This window comes from Corapipo altera, unplaced genomic scaffold (genome assembly GCF_003945725.1).
Source record: "Corapipo altera isolate COAL_440 unplaced genomic scaffold, ASM394572v1 59, whole genome shotgun sequence".
Classification (NCBI taxonomy): domain Eukaryota; kingdom Metazoa; phylum Chordata; class Aves; order Passeriformes; family Pipridae; genus Corapipo; species Corapipo altera.
The window spans coordinates 4047025-4070996 of record NW_020884917.1 but is presented as its reverse complement, the minus strand read 5'-3'; the positions used below and the strand labels follow the sequence as shown (position 1 = coordinate 4070996).

At 42.1% G+C, this 23972-nt stretch overlaps 1 protein-coding gene across 11 annotated transcripts in view; it reads left to right on the top strand.

Annotated features, from left to right (window-relative positions):
- The first annotated feature begins 365 nt into the window (after positions 1-365).
- HECW1 (HECT, C2 and WW domain containing E3 ubiquitin protein ligase 1) overlaps positions 366-23972 on the top strand; it is a 256737-nt gene continuing 233130 nt past the window's right edge. For 10 of the 11 annotated variants that reach the window (XR_003529753.1, XM_027655945.1, XM_027655942.1 and 7 more), the window contains exon 1: positions 366-568. Coding sequence is in view for 8 of the 11 variants with exons in the window: in XM_027655945.1 (XP_027511746.1) it covers positions 539-568 (30 nt within the window). In the remaining 3 variants the exon portion in view is untranslated. Of the gene's footprint in view, positions 569-14586; positions 14608-23972 lie in introns of those variants that run through there. The other variant, XM_027655943.1, reaches the window with a different exon arrangement.

Sequence of the window (23972 nt, the reverse complement as noted above, 5' to 3'; positions counted from 1 at the left end):
AGAGTTCAAGGGGCAAAGAGGAAAACAGGTTGATTTTCCCCCTTCCCCCCCCCGCCTCTATGCCCGATGCGGGGTGAGCTAAGTTGTGTGCTGTGTGCCCCCGAGGAGAGCTGGGAATGCTGTGCGAGGGAAGAGAGGGTGAGAAGAACGGGCAGGCGACCCACGGGTGGGCACCGTACCTGGGCGGCCTGGGACACCGCCGTGCCGGGCGGGAGGGACAGCGAGAGAGAGAGAAGAGGGAGGGAGGAGCGCTGAGGGGCGGGTCGGGCCGGGCGGCGCTGCCGGGCGCCCGCCGCGGCGTGTGGGTGGCTCCAGGCGGCCGGTACCCAGCGACAGGCGGCGAGGTGGGAGGAGGCTGGCGGGGCGGAGGAGGAGGAGGAGGAGGAGGAGGGAGCTCGGCGGTGCTGCGGGCGTATCAGCCGGTGCTGGACTATGGTGCGGCTCGGCGGGGGCTGACACGGCGGCACCCCGCCCGCCCTCCCTCCCTGCCGGCTGACAGGCACGTGTGGGATGTGAGAGCTGCCCTCGCCGGAGGAGCATGAGCTGTGCCCAGGCCGGCATTGTCCAGGTACGAGGGGCTGCTGCCGCCCGGCCCCGGGTGAGGGTGGTGGGGCCGGGGGGGAAGGAGGAGCCGGGTAGCGTCGCCTCCCGGCCGAAAAGTGCGAGGCGGGATGGGGCTGGCAGCGGCCTCGCCGCCGGGAAAGGCCCTTCCCGGGGCGGGCAGCCCCCGCCCGGCCGGCGGGATGCGGTGGCGGGTCGTGGGTGTGCGCTGTCATCCGCGCCCGGCTGCGGGTGCCACCTTTGTGCCGCGGAGGTCTGTGCGGGATGGGACCCCCGTCCGTGTCCCTGAGCGCTGCCGCGGGTGGGGGGTGGCGCTGGGGGGGAGTCGCTCTCCAAGGAGCAGATGGGCCCCGGTGGGTTACGGGCTGAGCCGTCGGCCTGTCGTCTGAATTCCACTAGCGAGCAAATAGTGTAGAATTATGATGAGCGACGTGCCGGCGGGGATTGACATCATTTGGGGGATATGGATGCGCGCAGGCGGTGATGAAGAGTCCCGCGCTGAATTTGCGGTGGTTACGTCCCTTCCTTGTAAAAGCAGAAGCCCCCAGGTCTGATTCTTGGCTCCTTGACAATGCAGCAAAATTTAAAGCACGAACTGCCTTTTCCCCCCCGTTCTGTTGCTGTAAGCCAATCTTGTGACTTCATATTTTGGTTATTACCTTGTGTTATTATGTAACTGCATTTTTGTTAGCAATTAAATAAAATAACTTATAAGTATGTTAAGAACATTGCCCTCGCCCATAGCATTGTCAAATGCTGCGTTTCTCATTTTGCAGCCTGCACAGATAATGGGTTTATACTGACACAGGCAGTACAATTCATTTTGTTCTCTCTTGCATCGTTTCCCGTGTGTTTCTCTGTAGTTGCAGAAGAAATTACTTGGCCTGGGTTTAGATTTTTGCATCCTGCTGTTTGGAGCTGCAGTAGTGCCTCTTTTTTTTTTATGCTGCACTCAGCAGAAGTGCGTAGTGAGACTGTACAACAGTCAGTCAGGCTGTGCTCCTGTCCCTGTGTTTACTAGCACTACCTTCTCATTTTGTGGGGTACCCAACCCTGTCTGGATATGGCAGGAATTAGGGGCAGGGTGCTGCTGTGCCAGTGGTGCCACATAGCAGGTGGTCAGCTGCGCCTTTCTGATTAGTGCTCATGCAAGGATTGCTGTTATTACAGTAATTCATTTTGGCTAGGGGATTCATTTTGGAAATTTGGATTTTCCACTAAGAAGGGATTATCATTTCTCTGCATAGTATGTGTGTTTTATGAAGAAGTGGAGTATGGTATGTATCCTGGCTGCTCTCTCTGTTTCTTTTCTGTCTTTGAAGTGCACACCCATTTGGACAACACAGGTGCAATGTTGATTTTCATGCTGGAAGTAGATGTAAGAAGCAGCACACAGCCAACAGAACACTCATCCTATCGATGTAGTCTCAGTCTAGTACAGAGGAAAAGAGTATCTGTTCTTACAGAGGAAATGAGGGGTCCATTTACTTGTTTGTTACAGGAGGGTGAGCAGGGAGTTAGAACAGAGTGGTTGGTCAGATGGGCAGTATTTGTGAGCAGCGAGCAGCATGTGAGTCAGGGGTGGATGGCATATTTTGTCACTTGTGTGATGCAGTCGCTAATGTGTTTCTGACTTAATGTGACCTGAGCTTTGGACTTCTAAACTTTTGGTGTCAATCAGCTCTTTCTTGTCAGCTTACTCATTTGAAATCAGAGTAGGCCAGAGCATGAACTGATGCACTCAGTGACTTTATCAGTAACTGTCAATATCTAAATGTGACGGTGATTTATCTGAAAGCAAACTGTGTACACTTGCTGAGAACATCCCCAAGAATTGATCCCAAATTCATATGCTCAGTATTTTAAATGCATTCTAGTAAATAATATGGTACTTATTGTGTTCCAATAAATAAATGGCTAAGACTTGTTACTAAAGTGCCATCTTTCAGTGGCTTTGTGTTTCATGTACATGGCATGTGATCTAGCATTCTTTGCCATTGTGAGATAATCTCTGTGAAGCTTCATGAAGTTTTGCACGTGCTGTTTGATGCTAATTAGCGTTCATTCGAGGTAGTGCTAAATCCTTCTCCCTGTCTCCTTTTGAGTAGTCTTCTTACAAACGATGCAATGACTTGAATAAATAGTACAAGCAAAATTTACTTTATTAGCAGCTTTTTGAAATACTGCAATTCAAGTTGCGAGAGTGATGGTGTTGAACAGTTGGTGTTGGGCCAGGAGATGTTCTAACAAAGAGGTTAGGTTGTCTGTTTTTTAAAGCTGTTGGATCTGTCTTGTGGATGCAGGCATCAAGGTCGCCCTGTGGTTTCAACTCTGAAAACCGCTTTTAAAAAAAAATCCAGCAAAACAACCTCCTATTTCCCTTCCAGTTAACCATGTTGCAAAGTTCAAACAGAAGGGCTTTTAGTAACTAAAAATGGCAATTATTCTGAAGTTTCTTTGTGATGATAGACTTTGCCAGAGAACGTAACTTGTCTTCACAGCGACTTTTGATCTTTCAAAATGTCTCTTTGGTCCTACGTCTTTACCTGTGTAGTTTCCTCCAAACTTAGGAGGCCTGGCTTCAGCATGTATAGAACACAGCCTTTGTGGGCCTCTAGAGACAGGGAGGAGAACTTGAGCCTTATAGAAGTGCTCTGTCTTGCTCTCCCTCCTGTTCTGCAGAAGGGATGCTTGCCAACCTAAGCCGAAGTTGCATCTCTGTGACTAGTACCCCAAACAGTTTCACTGGGTATCTGTGTATACGTGTGGCTTCCATGAATGGATTGTACCTGCAGCTGCCACAGTTTTCCAGCGTATACAGCTGTGATCCTGTGATTGCACTGGGAGTCACCATCACCTCAGATGCTCCCCGGCCTCCAGTGGCACCTGTGCTGCCGGGAACGTTGCTGTAGCATCGGCTGTTTCCATCAGATTGGCTTGAAGTAGCTGGGGGATGATCCTGCTCATATGGGTTTGTGTATCTGCCTATTAGCAGGAAAAGGAATTGTGACGCCCCCTTTTCTTCAGGATGTCTGTTGTTTGTTTACTCTCAGCAGCCTTCTCGGTTTTGGCAATAAGGAGATGAGTCAGTTTTGCTTCTGTTTAAGGCTTTTTTTTACCCATTTCCCTTGTAACATTTCATGTACTGTTGTGATTCTGCAATGGCTGAGTGGCAAATACTGCAGGGTTTTGGTTTAATTCCTTAGAAATATATTTCTTTTGGCCTTAGATATCATCACCATTAGTTTAGAATAGACTAGATCTTATGTACTTACATATTTGTCCTAAAGCATAGAAATATTTTGTTTTCTGCTGGTAATCTCAGGAGGGTGGGGGTCATGCAACTCAAGGAAAATGAAAGTACAGCCAGTAGCAAACAGCAAGATGGGATACCACCTACTCCAGCTGATGTTTTCTAGATGAGATTTGAGGCCAGCAAGATGCTTAGAGTTAATTAAGAAGAAATGGCAAATTTCTTTGATGCGGGGAGCCCAGGGTCATTTTCCTTACAGTTAATGAATGGTGACTAGGCAGCTGTATAATGGGCTTGTGAGTCAGTCTTGGACTTTTTTGATCAGCTATGCCTGGCTAGGGTATCCCATCATTAGCTCTGAAGTAGGAGGTATAGGTTTTTCAGGCAGGGTTCCTTTGGAGGTGCTGGGACTGTCCCTTGGCAAGAGGGTGTCCTCATCTCAGATGTTTGTGGAATATGGACCGGTAAGACTGGTCTAAACTACAAGCAAAATAGTCTGCTGTCCTGGGAATCAGACTGCTGTGTGCAAGAGGCTGACTGTGGCTCCATGGCCTGCTTTTACTTTGGCAAGAGGGAGGAGTTGGGTTGAAGCAGGGCAACAGCTGAGCCTGGAGTGGAATTCCCTTGCTGCAGTACCTGTTGCAACTCCCATTTGTCCTCTCCCTCCAGTGGTAGCAGCAATAGAAGCCACCATCAGCTCCTCAGGGCTCTCCTTCCCCAGCTTTCCACTTTATAATCTCACCCTCCTTTTCCACGAGTTAGAAGCAGCCTAAGTTTGATTCCAGCCCCTCATCCTTTTGTCCAGAACATTACCTACAATGCAGATAAACCTTGAGATGGCTTGGGGGTTGGGGTGGAGTGATATGGCAAGCTGTTCCTTTTAGATCTTAAAAAAAAGAAGGAAATCCTGGTGGTTGTGTTTGAAGTATCGAAGCTGGTGATCAGCGCTGTGTTCCCCAGGGAATCGCTACTCTCCATTGTATTGCAAAGTTCTCTGAGGACGCAGCAGCACAGGCAGCGTTCCCTTGCTGCAGAGCAGAAGGTCTGTGGGAGAGAGCGTGTGCACAGCAGTCAGAAAGCCTATTATTGAGACCTACGCTGAGGTTTCATTTTATGCATTTAGCAAAACAGGCTCTCTCTTTCACACTTTCCAGATATTTTTGTATTTCTCTGCAGATGCTTGCAGAACACTAACATTTGTTTGATTTGAAGCCTGAATAAAAATTCCTAACCAATGTCTGGAAGCAAAAGAAAAAAGGCAAGTATTTCTCCCAGAATTAAAATCCATTTAAATTTGAGAGTAGTTAACCCATGGAATAGTGGTGCAATATAGAATGTCTCTTGGACTGAATCACTTGTGCTTAAAATGGAACATGCTCTAAAAATAAATGGCTAATTGCTTCAATGTAGTCAATATGGAATTTAAAGATGACTGACAGAGTGATTTGTCATCCATCTCCATAGCAGGAATCATCTGGGAAGTCTATGATGTTAAAGGCATTTGTTTCTATTAGCACCTTTTAAAGTAGTTTTGTTAATGAACTCTTGAGCACCAGGACTGAAATATGTCATGTGGTATAATTAATTTTTCTGTATCATAGGAAAATGTTGCCATGTGCAACTTCAATTACAGAATCAGGTTCCTCAGGTCCTGAAATGCGTGGTTCAGCATGCCTGTTTTCTTAAAGAAAACACAAGCATGTTGTACTTCTGGTGCCTACCAACAAAAGTGTTTTCACACATCTCCATGTAAAATGTAGGATGGTGTCCTGAAAGCTTGGGAAGATCTGAAGTTGTGCTACTTTTTGCAGAGAGGAGGACTGGTGGATACTCCTGCGAAACATGTAAGCAGAAGAGGTGGAGCAGAAAACTGTCTGCTTTTCCTAAGGGATAAAAGAAGAGCAAGAGAGGGGGAGAAAAGCTTGATGAGATGGTCAAACAACTCAATCTTCACTGTATGCTGGTGAAATGCAAGAGTGCTGATAGTATGGAGACAGTCAAGGAGCTGTTCTCTAGATCTCAAGTGTTGCTGTGACTTTTCTTCCTTCCTGAAACAAACTATCCTGCCAAAGTCTCTCTCATGCAGAATGTATGTTGCATGTTGTACAGACTTTGCTGAACTAGGTAAGAAGCAGTGTAGTTGGGGATAATCCAGCTTTGCTTGTGAACTGTGTGCCTGTTGCAAGGCACTTCCTGAAGCATTGGAAGCTACCCGCCTGGGCATCTGTGGGCATGCTTACAAGGGCTTGAAAAACTAGTGGAATGCGTAGGATCATCTGATGTCCCAAGCTGGACAGCTTGCTGCTTTTGTTTTGGTGCTGTCAAGAGTGATAGTAGGAGATATTGTCTTATTCCTACATCTTAATGCAGCCTCAGGAAAATTTAAACTTAGAATCCACATTTTAATGGAGAACATCCATCAAGTGTTAGGTTATTTGTCAATTGTCTTTAATGATGTGTTAAAAAAATAAAGCTATGTGAGACGCCCTAGGATTTTAATATGAAAATATATATATACTGTTTCTTTGACAAGATATGTCTTGTGTTCAATTGCTTGGTTGCCTGAAGAAGACAAAGAAAAGCACAGATTTAGTCTCTGAGGCAGCATCTTGATTTAAATAGCAAAGTTTAGTTGCTACATGCTTAATATGAAAAGGAGAGTAAGCAGATGAAATGTTTAATCTTGTAGTCAGAACACATATTTCCAAGATGATGCTGTTCAATACTCGTGGAAGGCTTATTAGCCATTAGGTTGTTTCCTGCCTTGGTTACAGGAAGTTGCATAGAGATTAGGAGTAAGATCTTCCCATGAACTTTTAAGTTGCTTGATTTGACTGCACCATGCTCTCAAATGGTGGTCAATGTGAGGTCAATACCATGATTCAGAAATACTATATATGTACCTGAGTCATAGGAGAGACACGATGCTGAGATAAAGCGTTATTGAGTCAACCCCTTTGGTTTAAAAATGAACAGTGCTTCTTCTAAAGTTTTTTGGAACTTTTCTTGATGAAGGGCAATGCTGTGTGGCCTCGTGATTTTTTTTTTAATTGTTTTTTTTTCATAGAGCTGAGTGTCATAGGGAAGCTGGCTGTTTCCTGTGCCAGCATGAAGCACTGACATTTCTTTCTCATTACTCTAGCAGCAGGCTAAAGCAGAAACAGCCATAGGAGTTACCACCCAGACCAGGTATTAAGGACTAATGAGCTGAACTATATTTTCTTCTCCGCTTCTTGGGCCAGAACAGGATTCCAACAGAAAAACACCTGGTCCTGTGGTAGAACTCGTTTCCAAGACCCCTCACTGTAGTGGCTTATAAGATTTAGGCTGCCTGATTTACCTTCCTTTTTGTATCCACTTCTTAATGTTCCTTAAGGATTTTGCTTTGTGTGTGAAATTACCCATTTTTTATATAAGCAAAGCTCTCATTAAAGAATAAGATTTCCCACCTGACTAAAGGTAGAATTTCTTATGTTGGCCAGGAAACTACATGCTGGAGTAAGAACCGTTATCCACTCTTGAAATTTGACTTTGTATTATTCTTTCATGCTCCTCAGAACTGTCACTCTCAAAGAATCCTCCTAGCAGATTTTCAAAGATTCCCTCTCTTTGATAGTCTATTCTCCCCCTTCAACCTTCTCACTCCACAAGAACTGAGTGATTGCAAAGTACTGTTGTTCTTTGCAATGCAGTTTGCTACACAGATACTGTGGGCCATGCAATTTTATGTCTCAGACAATTAAAACATGTTTTAATAACTCAGACTAATTCCCCATACCCAATAACATGATGTAGACTAGAACCTTAGTGTCTGTATTTGAGCAATTATATTAGGGCATTTCTAATTAAAAACATGTATTACCTAACTGTAGGTCTCTGAATTCTTAAATATCAGTGTCTTCTGCACTCAACTGTGTATAATGTGGGAGCAGGTGCAGAGAGGGTATTTGCTTATCATGAAATGCTTAAGGCAATTTACAAATTAGGTTTTACTGTTGCTGGGGAGGGAATGAAAAAGTTTGGGATGTGGGAACAAAATCACAAGTAGGAAATGCAGCAAAACTGTAGCAAAGGTGTGGAAAAGTGTTCTGTGCCCTTCTATGTGTTCAGCTTGCCAAGTGAGCTACTGAGGTTTGTGTAGAGGTGGATCCTAGAGAAGGGTGGAAGCAGATAGTGTCTTCTAGAAATGGAATCTAAGGAGAAGCCATTCGACTTGCATGTTGGAACCATATGGTAACTTATTTTAAGATGTCAGCTGTATTGTCTTGTCCAGCTTGGAAGATCATCACAAGCCCAGGGAAGTTGCCACAGAACTTCTAGAAAGAGGCAGACTACCCTCATGTCCCCTTTCCTTTCCTCATTTGTCTGCCTGAATCTGTCTGCGAAGGTGACTTTTTGAAGTTTGGAATAGGGGTAGTGGCTCGGATCAGGCTCCCTGTAGGGTTGTCTCGACCCTGCATCATCACCATCTTTAAAAGAAATGCTAAAAAATGTCTAAGGCTCTGGTTGAAAATGAGTAAGAAACAACTCCCCAAAAGATAGTACAGATAGGAGTTGCTTGATTACAGTAAAAGGATGATATAGGACTGTGGGGTAGAGGTTGTATGTTTAAACCTCTGTTTGGAGTGGGAATAAAAGTGTTCCTGATAGAGCCTCTGCTTCTGTAAAATATCTTGACTGCCTAGTTCATATTACAATTATTTTCTAATGGTTCTCAAATGTCAATTTAGTGTGTGTGTGTGTGTGTATGAATTATTTGTTGGTAAAATATGATTCTGAGGCTTGGACTCCAAGTTAAATATATGCCTGGTTTGACCTATTTTTTCCCAACCTAATTCTGCCAGCTCTGGGTGTGCATGCATGATGTTTCTTGCTGAGGGAGTCCTGCTGACCTTAGAGAGACAACACACCTTAGGAAAGCTGGTACGTGGTAGTGGTAGCAGGCTCAGGGTTTGCATGAGTTGGGTTGTCAAGCTGGCTTAGCAAGGGGAACACATGACATAGGATGTTTGAGGAGGAGTCTACTGATTTAACACTGTGTTATGCAGCAGCTCAGGAAGGGTCATTGTAAATAATGGGTTTGGCTGACTTGTGACCTCCTCGCAATAGGTCTGAGAGATGGACAGGAGATCAGTCTGCTTGATGGACTTCTAATAACTCACTGAAAACCCTGTTCATCTGCTTTCGCTACCTGGACCAAAAAGGATACAACTGCAGCATTTCTAATCCAAATAATCCCTGTGGGACCACAAGAGGGGACACCCACATGCTGAAATGAAAAGTAATAAGAGGGCCTTAAGCAAATGAAGATCTAAGCTGCTAAGTCTACATGGCATATTGTGAGCTTACTAGCTTATATCCAGGACCCTATAGCCATGTTTCATGCAGCACTGCACCAAAAAGAAAAGCATAACAGATTATCTTGAGTCGGCTGCGAGCAACTGGGTTATGTGCAGGCGCCAGTAGGATTTCTGCTCTGTGCTCCCCACAGTTTTTATTTCCCATGTAGTGCAGGCAAAAGTGGCTTGCTGCATCTCTACCCCCTCAGCATGCTTGTGCCCTGGGTTAGGTGGAAGCTGGTTAAACAGTGCCTGAAAGGAGGCAGGTCCTCAAAAGCAGGAACTCCAAAACTGGTGTGTTGGGTAGGGCCTGGTGCTCAGGGAGGGAGCTCCCCTCTCCAGAAAAGGGTGTTATTATTTCTCTTGCACCTGATTTAGATCAGACCTAGATCTGTGACTTTCCAGGAACGTGCCCTAACAGGGAGGGAGATCCTTTTAAGTGTGTGTAAGTGTGGGACATGCTTTACACTGATCTGGCCAAAGTCATTATGTTCTACATGGAAGATTTGAAGATTCATTGAGCCAGAGAGCAAGAGGGAGCATAATTCTGCTTTAATGGGTAGAGGGGGAGTTTCTGTTCCTTTGCCAGGAGCTGGTTTGTAGGCAGAGAAGCAAGTAGATTGTCAAAACTGGTGTTTCTGGTTTGCAGAGGAGCAGAACACTGTTTCCCTGAATCTTGTTGTGTTGAAAGCAGGGATGAGTGACAGTGAGTACCATTTTCAACTTGAATGATTAATTTTGCATAAATCCCATTCTTTTGATCTGACCCAAAATATATATGTTCAGTCTAAGTCTTCTGAACTGTTATTATTCATGGCTCAGTGATGCGTCCAATGGGAATTTGCATGTTTGTTTGGCTTGATTTATGCAGTAGTTTTTTCAAATGAATCCTGGTAGCTAATGGAGAATATGAAAGCTTTCAAATACAAATTCCCATGTAATAGGATACTGATATAATTTGGTCAGAGCTATTGTAAGCTGCAGATAATATGTGGTAACCAGTTCTTCGAGCCTCACAGAACCTAGGTTTAGAGCTTAGAAGGACGTTGGGCTCACCTCTAAGTTTAAAAGTGCAAAGACAAAGGTGAGAGATTATTGAAAAATGCTTTCCAGCTGCACCACTCAGCCAAAACCACTGTCTTTCCATAATCACTTCCCTTGATTCTTTGACCATGGTTTCTGATAGCTGGTAGAGCAGGAGGGAGACTTTGTAGATGAAGAGGTCTCAGTTGAACTTCGTGCCAATTGAGGATTTCTCATTAGAGGAGCATGGTTAACATTGCAGTTCATGATAAATAAATAATAAAAAGTTACTCCCTCCCATAGCTTTTAGGGTGGTTGTTTTTTTTGTAGTTGTTTGTTCCCCAGCCACTTTTTAAAGGAAGCAGGAGGTAAAAAACTTTTTGAGCTTAAGCCAGCAGGCAAATTCTACATCTGCTGGAGGTAGCAGATCTTCTATCTAGCGAACCATTTTTATGTGATTGCTGTGGAGGGAAAAAAATAGTCCTATTTTAGAATAGAGAGGGTTGGCATTGAGCAGACTTCCTCAGAGACCACTAACTGAGTGTGATGTTCCTCCTCTTTCTGTGGTTCATGTCCCTGCAGTGCTGTCCTGCCAGGCTTGACTTCGCAGGCTAGCTTCAGGTGTGGTTCAGGAGCTCAGACCAGTCCTTGGCAGCCCTGCTGAATGCTGAGTCACAGGGAAGAGATGGAGGCGCAAGTATTGCGCAGATGTGTGCAGCACTGGTGGACTGTTTGCTGGAAACTAGAGACACCCACAAATCACAAGTGCATCTTCAGTTGTTGATCAAGATCGGTGATATAATTACGATGTTCATTTTCAGAAAGCTGGCAGCTTGAGTAAAGAACTGAATTTGTCACCATGTGAGCCACCCTGAGGCTTGGAAGTCTCTTAAAAAAAACCCCTAAAACTCCATATATTTTTGCTTGCATATGTTTTTTTGGAATACATGTCATTTACGTGTAGACATTAAATCAGCCTTGTTTTGATTACTCCTTTCCTTGGAGTCTCTCACTCCTGGTGAAGACAAGTGAACTGGGCAGGAGCAAACCCAATGCACTGCGAACATGCAGCAAATTTATCTTCTTGAAGTAGCTCTGGTGCATGCATGTGTGGGAGGAGGGGAGACATATTAAATAGTGGAGCTGCATGAAGATTTGCCAGTGGAACAGTTTTCTGTCAAAAAAAAAGCTGTTTTAAACAGAATCAAAATATTCCTCATGAGAATGTGTTTGTAATGCAGCTGGCAGCTGTTCAGAGGACCTGGAGCCCTGCAGCCTTGTTTAATGATCAGATCCAGTTGGGAGAGATCAGAGATGGAGGTGTGGCAAGGTGGTGTTTGTTGTTAAGCTTCAGCTGCAAGGAAAACTTCAAAATGCTTCCATTTCCCACAGTGCAGAGAACGAGATTTGACCTACTCTGCCATTTCTTAACACAACCATTTCTTAAAAACTATCTACTGTTTCCAGTACACATCATCATTATAGTGTCGTACTATTGTATTTACTTCTTGGAAGCCTGTGGCTGATCTCTTTGGTACACCAAGTTCATTTAAGTCACTGATCTTGCACAGGGGATGCGTTTGGCCCATGAAGTCTTAAAATAACCGTGGAAATACTCACCGTGTTATGTGGGACAGAGACCATAGAGGTTTCTCAGCTTGCAATTTTCTAACACTTGTGCATTGGAAAACAAAAACACATCAGTGAGGGAACTCCCCTCCCCAAACATACACAATTACTTTTTGGCTTGACAGGATCACTTTGAATTGGATCCCTGCTCCCTTTTTTAATTCAGTTTTCCCTGTTTAGATTCAAATGTTACTTTAGCAAGTTCCTTTTTTTTTCCCCTCCTGACACTGCTGGGAGAAATCTTTTTTCTTCTCATTATCTCTACTTTCCCCCACCTCACTAACACCATTTTTATAGCTGTTAGAGCCTATGTTTGGGCTTTCAAGCATCCAGTGCAAACTAAGCATAGTGCTACTGTTTGGGCCCTCTTGGTTTCAGTGGTATTGGGACCTTCTTATTTTTGCACCAATACTTAGCCATTCTCACTTTATGGACCCTAAATCTTCAAATATAAAATGCTCTTCTAGCAGGGATGTGAACTTCCATAGAAATGTCATGTCATATTTGCCATTCAATTGTCTATGTAACCTGCATTCTTCAGGCCTTGCAGTTGGGGTTTTTTCTTCTTGTAGTTAAAGTTTGTGGTTTTTTCCTATAATTAAAGGGAATTTTCTGTATTTCAGTCTGTGCCCATTGCCTCTGGTCCTATCACTGGTCACCACTGTGAAGAGCCTTGCTCAGTCTGCCTCGCTCCATCCTACCAACTATTTATGCATATTGATAAGATTCCCCTTGAGACTTTTCTTCTCCAGGCTAAATAATCCCAGTGCATCCTTCTGCTTCTCTAGCCACTCTTTCCTGCATGATAGTAATTTTTTTGGGTCAGGACATGCATTTGTGTGCCTGCCTGGAGAGCTGTGTCAGGGCAGTGACCCGGGTTAGAGGTAACCTGTTATTTATTTTATGCTGTGTGATTTTAACCCAGAATCAGGTCTGTTCCATGAAGGAACATTGTTCTTATGTCAGTGCAAGCAAACACACAGCAAAGACTGGGAATAAGGAGTGAGAGGAAGGCAAGGTGTTTCTTCTTGTGGAATTGTCAATTCATGCTGTCTGTTTGTGACAGTAGTCACCTGTGTGGACTGTGAACAGATGTGAAGGCCTAAGAGTAAAAAATCTTTAGTCTGGACTTACTGGGGCAATGGAATTGGCATTTTGCAGGGATTTTTGTCTGCTGTGAGAAAAATAATTTTTCTTTATTATTTTTTTACCCTGACCTCAAGCATTTTCTGCTCAGGAACTTTTGTAACTGTTTGTGTTTCTGTGGATTTAGTACCTTTCAACAGAGATCTGCTCCATGAAATCACCTCTGCTTTCCTTTGAACCTATCTACACTTGTATTATGTTTGAAATGAATTTCCCAGCTCAACTAGCTGTTGCATTAAGAATCATTTCCTTTAGTATGTTGTGAACCTGACTCCTGCTTTCTCTTGATGCCTCTTCTTCCAGTATTGAAAGAGAAAGTGAATAATCCTCTGCTCTCTTTTCCACTCTTGAGTCCGTGGACTTCTGTCATATCTTCCCTCTGCTTTCTTTTATCCTTCCCTGAATCTTCTGTCAATCTTTTCTTCTGCCTTCATCTTTGGTACCTATATACCTTTCCACTCCTGATTTGTCACCATTATAAAATACACTCCTGTTTTTCAGATACTCCTTTTACAGTACTCCCAGACTAATTGTCTTCTAACTCCAACCCCTAATGTGCACTTTTGCATGTCTTGTTGTAGCTCTGTGTATTTTGTGCAGTTCTATTTCACTGCTATCTTGTCTGGATACAGTTCAGTTTCTTGTATGGGATCCTTTTCTCTCCTTTGTCTCCTTCCGCCATCAATATTTTGCTCATGGGTTTAGTTTTACTATTTGATTTTTTTATTAGATAAAATTCATCTCTGTTCTCACATTATTAATGGATGTAATTTTCTGTTCACATCTGTCGCCAAAAATCTTTGCCCATGATTTGGTCATTTTATCCTTTTCTATTGTAATCTTAACCTCATCAGCTTTATGCAAGTTAAAAATCTGCTGTTGAGGGCATTTTTCTAGTCTGTTTCATTTTATTTGAATCTGAGATCAATTTTTTTGCCTATTTATCTTATTTTTATCTTTATGGATCTGCTAAATACTGCTGATTCTTAGATACCCATTCTTGTGCTCTCTGTCCCTTCTTTTGCTAGATAATTAACATGACTGAAGTACTTAATTTCTGCCATTGGTATGGCAGATCTCTTCATGCTGTTTTCTGTACTCATCGAGCCGGTAGTAATAGACTGCCTGAGTAGTTTATTACTTTCTTGCTTCAGATCCTTCCCAAATACTTACTCCTACAGAATATCTATTTCAATAATATCTGCGAACAAGTGCTATGCATTTTCTTATATCATCAATATAAGATTATATTACAGACACTGGATAAATTGCAGTTCAGTGCTACACTTGCATTTCATGGAATTGTTTTTCTTATATTAGCCATTTGTGAGACAATTGCTTCTGATGTTCCTGATATTTTTGACTTTACCTTATTAGTGGGTGATATAATTAAATCTCCCAAAATACAGAAGACTTCAATGAGTTCTGTTGGGATTTTCATGCACAAGTTGCTTATTGGGATTGTTATGGCTCTTACAGGGTGCTGAGGGTCCTGTACTTTTTGATGGGTGTTCTGAGGATCTTTCTCCCTCTGTTGTATTAAATAAATCTCACCTTACTTTAGCTGTCTAGAATTGAGCCCTCCTGTACCAATGGAATAACTGGATTCTTTGCAGTGGGGAGAGGGGCTTGGGATGAACTATTCTGTATTTTAAGGTAAGATGTACTTTCCTGTGTCTCTCTCTCAAGAAAGCCTCAATGCAAATTTAAACAAAACAGCTACAGAACTGCATGATGTAAATCTCACCTTACATCTGCTATAGGGTTGTCTGTGGCAATAGAGGACTGGAATTTCTGGTCACTATTTCTGTAGCAGTTCATTTTACTTTAGCATTTAGTTCATTAGCATTTTCTTTAAGTGTATGTTGCTAAGGTTGTTTATGTCTGTCTTCCTTGATAGTGGAGTTTTGCTTTAGCAGAGGGGCTACATATTATGTTCAGTGGAAGGTGTCACAAGCAATAGTGGTTGATTCATAATCACCTGCACATAACTATGTAGAGCAGTGTACTTTTTGAAAAGTGTAAAGGGTAATTGCACATCCAGCCAATAATTCTGTCCATAAGTATTGAAAAATCAGGAGATGGACTCCTTGCCAATGGGGGAGTTTTCAAGGCTTTTGATTTGGAGACTTTCTTGTATGAGATCAGAATGTGCTTACAGGGTTCAAGGTTTTCAGTATGTGCAGGTTGGAGATTTACTTCTGGAAGGGAGAGCTGAGATTTTTTTCCTTGACCCTGTTACTACAGGTATACATTGGGAAAAAAGCCTTGATTTTTATTAAACTTACTAAAGTGCTGCTCTCACTAGAAAGCAATTAGATTTGAGGGTCCTTCTCCCCTATTGCAAACAAACTGCTCTGTGAAGTTTGAGGTAGCAAGAAACTACAATTTCTTTGTATTGATTTTTTAAAAAAAAACTTGACTATGCTTTCCTTTCTCCTAAGCCTTGTTATATGGCCTTTTATATGTTGTTTATTTAACAAACATGAATGTTACTCACTTAAAAAGAAAAATCCTCTCATCTTCTCTGAGGGTTAATCAAGGGAGAAACTTTCAAGCCCATGAAAACAGGGTGAGACTCCCTCTACTCTGAAATATTGAGTAAAGGAATCAAAGGGAAATAATACTCTGTGGTGATACCTCAGGGAAGATTTAATTAAGAAAATAAAATTGCATTAAGAATGACCTCTTGTGGACTGCCAAAAAGCCAGCAGATGAGGGAGACATTTTTTAGCAGTGTGTGCCCATCAGTAAGAGTTTGCACATTGTACCAAGCCTGTGAGATATGATGCTCAAAGTGGCTTTAAGCAGTGTTTAACTATCTGATTCATTAAGGTCAGTACTGCAGGGAGCACATCTAGTCTGTGAAATGGCTTGCAAGTTCTGGGAATCAGGGCTGGTTGTGGCATGTGGCCATACGTAGGTCTCTGCTCGTGCCTCACTTGGACTTCATATTAATGAGTCACCTGCAGTTCAGAGAGAACAATTGTTTTCAACCTTCACTGGCTAAAAGCTGCTGTCTGGTGCATGGCATCAGCCGTGCAGGCCTCCTGTGAAGTTGTACCTGGAGTGCAGTGGGTATGTTTGCTGAGGTTTCAGCAGGTTTGTGTTCCTTTTAATCAATGTGGTTAAGTTTTCATGTGTACTGGCCAGAAGCACTTTGGCACTGACTGGACCCTGGAAATGCAAGGGCAAATGCAACTGGTTGGCAGAAGGTCAGCTGAGGGGTAGAGACATATGGGATGACAGATAGGAAGGAAGCAGCAAAAGCTCTGTCTGTTGGGCCAGGTCTACTAGAGGCGTGAAAAGGAAGCAGCTCACTTCTTCCCTTGGTGTGACCACGATTTTTAGAGCTCAGAACTGTGCACTGGGGGGAGTGCATCTATAATCTACTCTTGCAAGAGGATTGTCGCTGGATTCACAGATGAGGATTGAATCAGGAAACTGTGGAAAAAGCAAATGAACTGAGGAGGAGGGAGTGTAGGGGACTTAACACTCGAACCTTTACTCCCCTAGGCAATGCTTTTGAAGTACATTTGACTCATGAGGTCTAGAACAAGCCAGGGACTGACATTTAACAAGTAAAGGTGGCAAGGATGGGTCTGATGTCAGAAATAACATGTGTGATTTTTTAAGTCAGCAGTCATCCCTGTGCTAAGTGCTGAGCGGTTTCTTGTGCCCCGTGCACTGTCTGAATCCCCAGAGGTCTCTCTCATCTTGCTCTCTGGCAATTACAGAGGCATTCCCTTGCTCTCACCATTAGTGTAATAGCTTGTGAGAACATCACTTATCCTTTTGCTCTTGAGTGACTACTGCTTCCGTAATCTCCTTTGCATTAAACTAATGGATAGCTTGTGTATGCAATTTTTCTCCCCCTCCTCATATGGTGAGGAGGGTATCTGTCATTGCTTTTGTCTCATTTGTCTTTTAGTGCCGATGAAAATAGAAGGAGAATTTGACAAGCAATTGGAACAACTGTCATAGCTTGTTGAGATTTACTAAAAGTATGCAAATAATAGAAAATGCCTGCTGAAAAAAGAAACCCATTGCCACATTCAGTTACTTTGTTACCATGTGTTCCTCAGTTGAAAGAAAGCAGATTGTCATCATGAGCAGTCATTTTACCTGACTTTTTTTTATCTTTCAGTTAGAGATGATGTTTAAAGTACCTACTTGATAAAATGGAATAGTGACCACTTGAAGACATCCTTTTGCTTACAGATATAGTACCTCTCCCACTGTCTTTTACTAGAAAGTAACAGGGATTTTAAAGACCTGCTTTATTTTCCTCGCATTTGCAGCATTATACCTGTGCTGCTCTCTTTATTGTTAGAAGTTTTTCATAATGTCTGAACTGACTCTTGCTATGGTGTAATCAGTTCCATCCATCGTGGGCGCAAGAGAAAATATTCTTTCTTTTTCACAATAGCATCTTAAATACTGAATGGTGTCACTTGCACCATTCTTACCACTCCATTTCCCATCTTTTTCCCACATTTTTGCTAACTAGGCCCAATTGTATGTATATCTCTATGGGTTGAGTTTTCCTGAATTTTCCTCTTTTATGTGACTCTTTGGACTTGCTCCAGTTGGCTTTCTTTAAATGCAGCACCCAGGCAAGGGTGTCGTACTGCAGTTGAAGCTTTGCTGATGCTCAGTAGAGTGGAAGGATAACTCCATGTGTTTTGTGGGGCACAGTCCTGTTTATCTGCTCCAGCCAGCTTGTTTGCTTTGTGCTCAATAGCTTGACTCTGATTCATGTTCAGATTTTCATCCCCTCTTACCAATGGATTCTCTCTGAGGACTCTTACCTGGTGAGAGAGTAAGAGTCAAACCCCAGCTGGTTTTGGCTGGGGTACAGTTAATATTCTTCACAGTAGCTAGTGTGGGACTATATTTTGGATTTGTGCTGAAAGCAGGGTTGATAATACAGAGATATTTTAGTTATTGCTGAGCAGTGCGTGCACAACCTCAGGGCCTTTCCTGCTTCTTGTACCACCATGCCAGTGAGGAGGCTAGGGGCCCACAAGGCGCTGGAAAGGGACACAGCTAGGACAGCTGACTGCAGAGAACCACAGGAATATCCCATAACATGCTCGGTACGCAGAGCTAGGGGAAGAAGGTAGGGGTGGACTTTAGGAGTGATGGCATTTGTCTTCCCAAAGTACCTGTTGCACATGATGGAGCCCTGCTGTCCTGGAGATGGCTGAACACCTGCTGGCCCATGGAAAGCAGTAAATGAATTCCTCGCTTTGCCTGTGCACAAAGCTTCTGCTTTCCTTATTAAACTGTCTTTATCTCAACCCATGAGTTTTCCAGCTTTTACTCCTTCTGATTCTCTCCCGATCCCACTGAAGGGGGAGTGATCGAGTGGCTGCATGATTCTTGGTTGCTGGCTGGGATTAAACCATGACAACTGACTTGAAGTTCTCCTTACTGTGTTTATGCAGTGTGTATGGCTTTATTTCTTTCCTGTTTTTTCCAATTTATGCAGTTTGCCTCAGTAATATTGGATTTGAAACCTGTCCTTCACATTTGTGGTCTTTCTTTGTTCTGTTTGGTCTACAGATTAAATAATTGACTCTTTCTTATCAGCTGCTTAAAAATGTAGCAGCACTAGCCCACAGAATTCATCCAGGCCTCTGTTAATCATTTATGTGGAACCAGTCATAACTGCTGTTATTTCATGCTGGTTCATTCAGTATTCAGCCTGAATGAACTTTATCTAGATCATGTTTTCCAAACTTTCTTAAAAGAATGTTGTGTGAGGCTGTATTAAAAAAACTTTAAATAAAGTCAAGGTATAAAGTATTTGTGCTTTTTCCTGAACCACAAAAACTGTGGGATCTCTCATTAGAGTAAATTCCTGCAAGAGAGATTGTAGTCCAGGTTTATCCTTCTTTGTCTAGACTCTATAGTCTCTGAGGTAGGCTCTGGGTTTACCTCCATGTTCTGGAGAAGTATCTGGTAAATCTTGAACCTTCCTGAAACCTAAATAGTAAGGCTGTATAAATTCAATGTCAAGGGAATAAACAATAGTTGTGCTTTTTTCCCCCCTCTCCCTGGGGACTACTGCAAGATCCAGAAAGTTAATAAATCCTCCAGGTGCACAGCGTGTCAGCTGGTCCTGAGATCTGTGCAGTAGAAAAGAGTACTAGAAAGAGTACTTGGCATTATTACCTTGAATATTTTCTGTAATATTTATATTGCACTGAAATAGAAGGAACGCTGCAGATGAACAGATTCTCTTTTTCCCGTAATAACTTATGCATTTGTAGTCAAATCACAGAATCACAGTCCAGGCAGCTTTTCAATATTTCTGGTAAGGGAGACTCTACAGCCTCTCTGGGCAACATGTTTCAGTGCTCAGTCACCTGCACAGTAAAGTTCTTCCTTGTGTTCTGGTGGAATTCCCTGTAGATCAGTTTTTGCCCATTGCCTCTCATCATATTGGTTGGCACCACTGAGCAGAGCCTGGCTCCATCCTACAGACACACCCTCCCTTCAGGTACTTAGACATTGATAAGGTCCCCTCTCAGTTGTCTCTTCTCAAGGCTGAACAGGCCCAACTTCCTCAACCTGTCCTCAAAGTGTGAAGGAGCTTTTCCTCAAATGCATGAGACAGGAAGAAAGTGGGATCCAATATTTAGCATAAACTTTAGTTTATTCGTGGTGTGGTTAAAATGAAATTACTGTAGGTTTATAGTCTGTTTTTTCCTGTATTGTGCATGTGAGGGAAAAAAAAAATCTTTATGGATGAGAAGTCTCTACAGTGTTTTCTAGATAATTGTTTATAGTGAGAAATTAGATGTGTGAGAAAGAAACAGAATTTAAGTTGTAGCATCTCAGTGAATCAGATTGTCTTATTATGGGTGTTTTGCAGGGCTTCAGCTTGTCCCAGTCAAGGTGGATGTTAGATCCCAGCTGTTTTCAGAGAGCAGGAGCAATGAAGGTTATTAATACATTTTTAAGGTGTATTTTTAAGAGACTTTTGTGGGCTGAATCTATGAATCCTAAAATTTATTCTCATCTAAAATATACTTCATTTACTGAACGTCATTCCATCTAAAAGACACATTATTTACTGCAAGTTATTTTATCGCTGCAGAGTTGTGGAAGGCTTCTACTAGTCCTCCTTCTTATTTTGTACAGTGCAGTTTAGCTGCTGTATTCAGTTTGTTTCTTGATGGGACTCTGAAAATAATGTTATGTGCCTCACAACTTGATTTGTCAGGTTTTCTACCTGCATGCTAATGCTAAGTATAAAAATGTTGATAAGATATCTAGTTTTGTGAAAAGCACATTGAAATACCCTTGGTATACAAGAAAACATGCGGACCTCAAGATTTTGGAGGAGAGTCTCCTGTGTGGAGTTATAGCAGGATGAGTTTCAGGCATTTAGGTATCTACTGTTTTTCTCAGACAAAGCCTTTGGACTCATGCATCAGCAAAGTTTTCCTTGCTCCAAAACTTTTGTCAAGAGTTTAGGTCCTTTTTTTTTTTTAATTGAAATCCATAAGATTGTGGAAGGAAACATGTTTGTACATGCTCTTAGAGTTTATTTCCCCTTCTTTAACAGAAAATTTGTTGAACTTTAAATTTTTAGTCTTAGTTTGCACTCAAATGCATTTAAAGAATACAGAAATCTTTGTTGGTTATGTGTTACAAAAGCTGCAAATTGTCAGGGCTGGGTGCACAGCCATCAAGTGTGGACAACTGATGTGATTCAGAGATGGAATATATCTTACATAAACATAATAGATGTTTTATTTGACAAGATTCAGCATTAACTCAGGAAAGGATTGCTCTTCATGATGCGTCTTTGAACATTAATTTATATGTTTCCTTATTCTGAGGTTTTATTATCAGTAATTCAAGTCGTTTCATGAACCAGCAAATTTACTTTGTCCCTGATCTGAGAAAGATTTAGACATATCTTTAGTTTTAAATCAAGATGAACATGCACACTGATTAGAGAGACTCTGCTCAAAATTCGTTTGAATGGGCTAAAGCAGAGTTTGTGTCAGTTGGGTTTTGTTCAGGGAGCCTAAATGCTTAGGATTTGGCCACTGGGAGGATTTAAGATACCTCATTAACTTAAAGTAATTTACTCATGACTTTTAGTTATAGCTTCTGTTTTCATTTAAAGAATATGGGAAAAATAACTATCAGAGTTTTAAAATGCAGGGAAATGAATGTGAGATCTTGTACCCACCACGGACTTTAAAAAGATACCTAGATGATTTTTAAAGTTATTTTCTTTAGAATGAACTTCAGTTCTTTAGTCTCTTTATTTGAGATCTTAATCTGACCATGTACCTATGTCATGAATCATTGATTCATTTAGCTTATTAAAACACATACATTTTATGCAGCTTTTACATTTACTAGTTTTTTCCTTTCCTCTGTGGTTCTTGAAATTATTTGACTTGGAAAAATTCTTGATCAAGGATTTTTGGTACCTTGATAGTCTAAAAATGAATCTTAGACTTTCCATATGTGTTACTCAACACTTTGAAGCTTTGAACTACACTGGTTCTGAGAACACTGTTAAAAGAAGCAGCATCTTTGAAAGCACTGTGTGAATTAATAGTAAATACTGATGAGTATAACTGACCTCAATTTTTGTCACTTCTCTTGTTAGGTTTGCTAAAATTTCAAAACATTTGGGTTTTTAAGGAAGAATTTCTTCTCTCTGCCTTCTCTTCCTCTTTTCTTGAGTCTGCAGTGAAGATGTGAGGCTGGATCTGACATGATCTCCATGGCAGCACACATTAGTTTCCATGGCAACACATTTCACAAACAACCCTACAACTTTACTACAGTGTCAGACAAAAGGAGAAGCACGACTGTTGGAGCAGGCTGTGATCAAGGTTAAAATTAAAAAGAGGGGGAAGGGAGGAAACAGGGGAAGAGGTTAGGTGAGATAATGACTTCTTCCAATTTGTCCTTTTAAAGCTTTTGCTCCAGGGTAAGCCCATCATTTAAAATAATCCCCTAAATTCTCCAGGCCATAATTACCGTGCTACCCAGCTGCATTCCGGCACATGAGTAGGTAAGTGATGAGCTGTCACAAGTCTTTTGTCCCAAGATACTTCTTTAGTCTTGGTTTCAGAAGGAAATGAGGATTGTCCCATCGGTTGTCTCTTTGTCTATCTCCTACTGTACCCTCCCTTCATAGCTTTAGCCTGCATTGATCAGATTATTTGAATTTGACAGAGGGCCCAAAGTTGAGGAGGTAATTAAGTTCCTCTAGGTGTTGTGAAAAGCTCCTCCCTGTTCAGTCCCAGGAAGGAGGCTGTGGGCACTGAGAATTGCAGGCATCTAAGCTAGATTGGTGTAATAATATGTAAAGACTAGTTCCTATGATGGTCTGAAGTCAGGAACATGTTTAATCACATGCTTAGGATCTCTTTTTTGATGAGATGCTTTTCTACACCTCCAAGATAGGGTACTACTAGAGGCTGATTCTCTCAAAAATGGTTAAGGTTTCTCATCTTTCAAGATAATGGTACTGGGAAGGCACAAAGGAAAATATGGAAGGAATTGCAAGATGTGAAGCAGTTTTCAGTTTTACTTCAGACTGAATCTAATGCAAACTTCAGGTTTGCACAATGCAGGCAATAGGCTTGTTGCATTGTGTTTGTGTAGCATGTGGTCTGTTCAGGAGTGTAAAACTACTACTGGCAACCAAATGTGCAGGTACAAGGTGGAGTTGGGAGAGAGGACTTGCACTAAGGTTTTGGGAGCGTGGGCAAGGATATATTGGTGTACTTCAGTGGTCTGCTCCACTGTTTGGGCTGTGCACATCTCCCATGTCTGAGGAATGCAGTTCCACATACATGGGTGAGATTGCATGATTGCATTTATGTCACTGGAAAGGTGGTGGTGTTTTGTGTTGATCCTGGATTAGAAATGCAAGGATACCACAGTACTCTTGTTACTTCAAAGTGATTCCCATCAAACTTAGTATGGTGTGCTATCCTGCATGCAAACTTTTATGGGAAAATGTGAGGGGTTTTTTATTTTCTAGTGTTTAATTTTTAAATATTGGGCTACATTATAGGGATAGCTGTACAGGGCTAAATGCAGGAGAGAACTCACAAGTATCAAAGATGTCTTTTGATCAAAAGAAGTGCAGATAACTTGCAGTAGTATCACTGCAGGTGATGGTGTGGCAAGTGGAAGGCAGTATTAGTCTGGGGAGCTACCAGGACAGAGGCAGGTTCTGGAGATCCAGCTTGAAACCGGGGGCATTGCCCTGCTCTGGAAATAAGATCCAGCTCTAGTGGGTCCTAGAGGGTCTTTTAATACATGACTGTTCAGAGTTGACTTGCTCCCTGCAGACCTCTGCTTACCATACAAAGTACAAAAGTGTTTTGCTTTCAGAAGGAAAGGAAAACAGTTGTCTTACAGAATTGCTTTGTTCTGCTGACTCTTGGAAATGATCCTGGTCAAAATGATCTGTTGAACAGAGTTGAATGAAATGGTCAAAGATGTACATAGTCATGATTTATCGCCTACCTTTCCATTTTACTTGATTACTGGCTGCTTTAACAAGTGACTAGAGATTTTTTTGGTTTCTGTAAATCTCCTCAGAAGCTAGTTCTTAGGGGCCTTCATGTTCTGAAAATTAAGTCCTCTGAAGTTTCTGGTGAAGCAAAGATCCATGCAAACATTACCCATATTAAAAGGCTTGCTTGTAGCAGTGTTAACTGTCTAATCAGCCTACACTGTGCTTCCACTTTTGATTAAAAATAAAAGTAATACTAACTACTGAGCTTCTAAAATATCAATATTGATTTTTTTTCTGTAGCTGAGGTGCCATCTCAAAAATCTCACCTCTTAGAAATGTTAATTTGAAAATTCAGACTTTCTTATTTAACACCCTTTCATGGTGGTTGGTTATGTTGTGCCCTTCCCAGACATCTCAGAGGACTTAGAGACATCCCAGGAGTCTTAGTCCTTTCCAGACTGAAAACCCACAGAATTCATCTTTAGTTGATTCCTGCTTAGCTTTC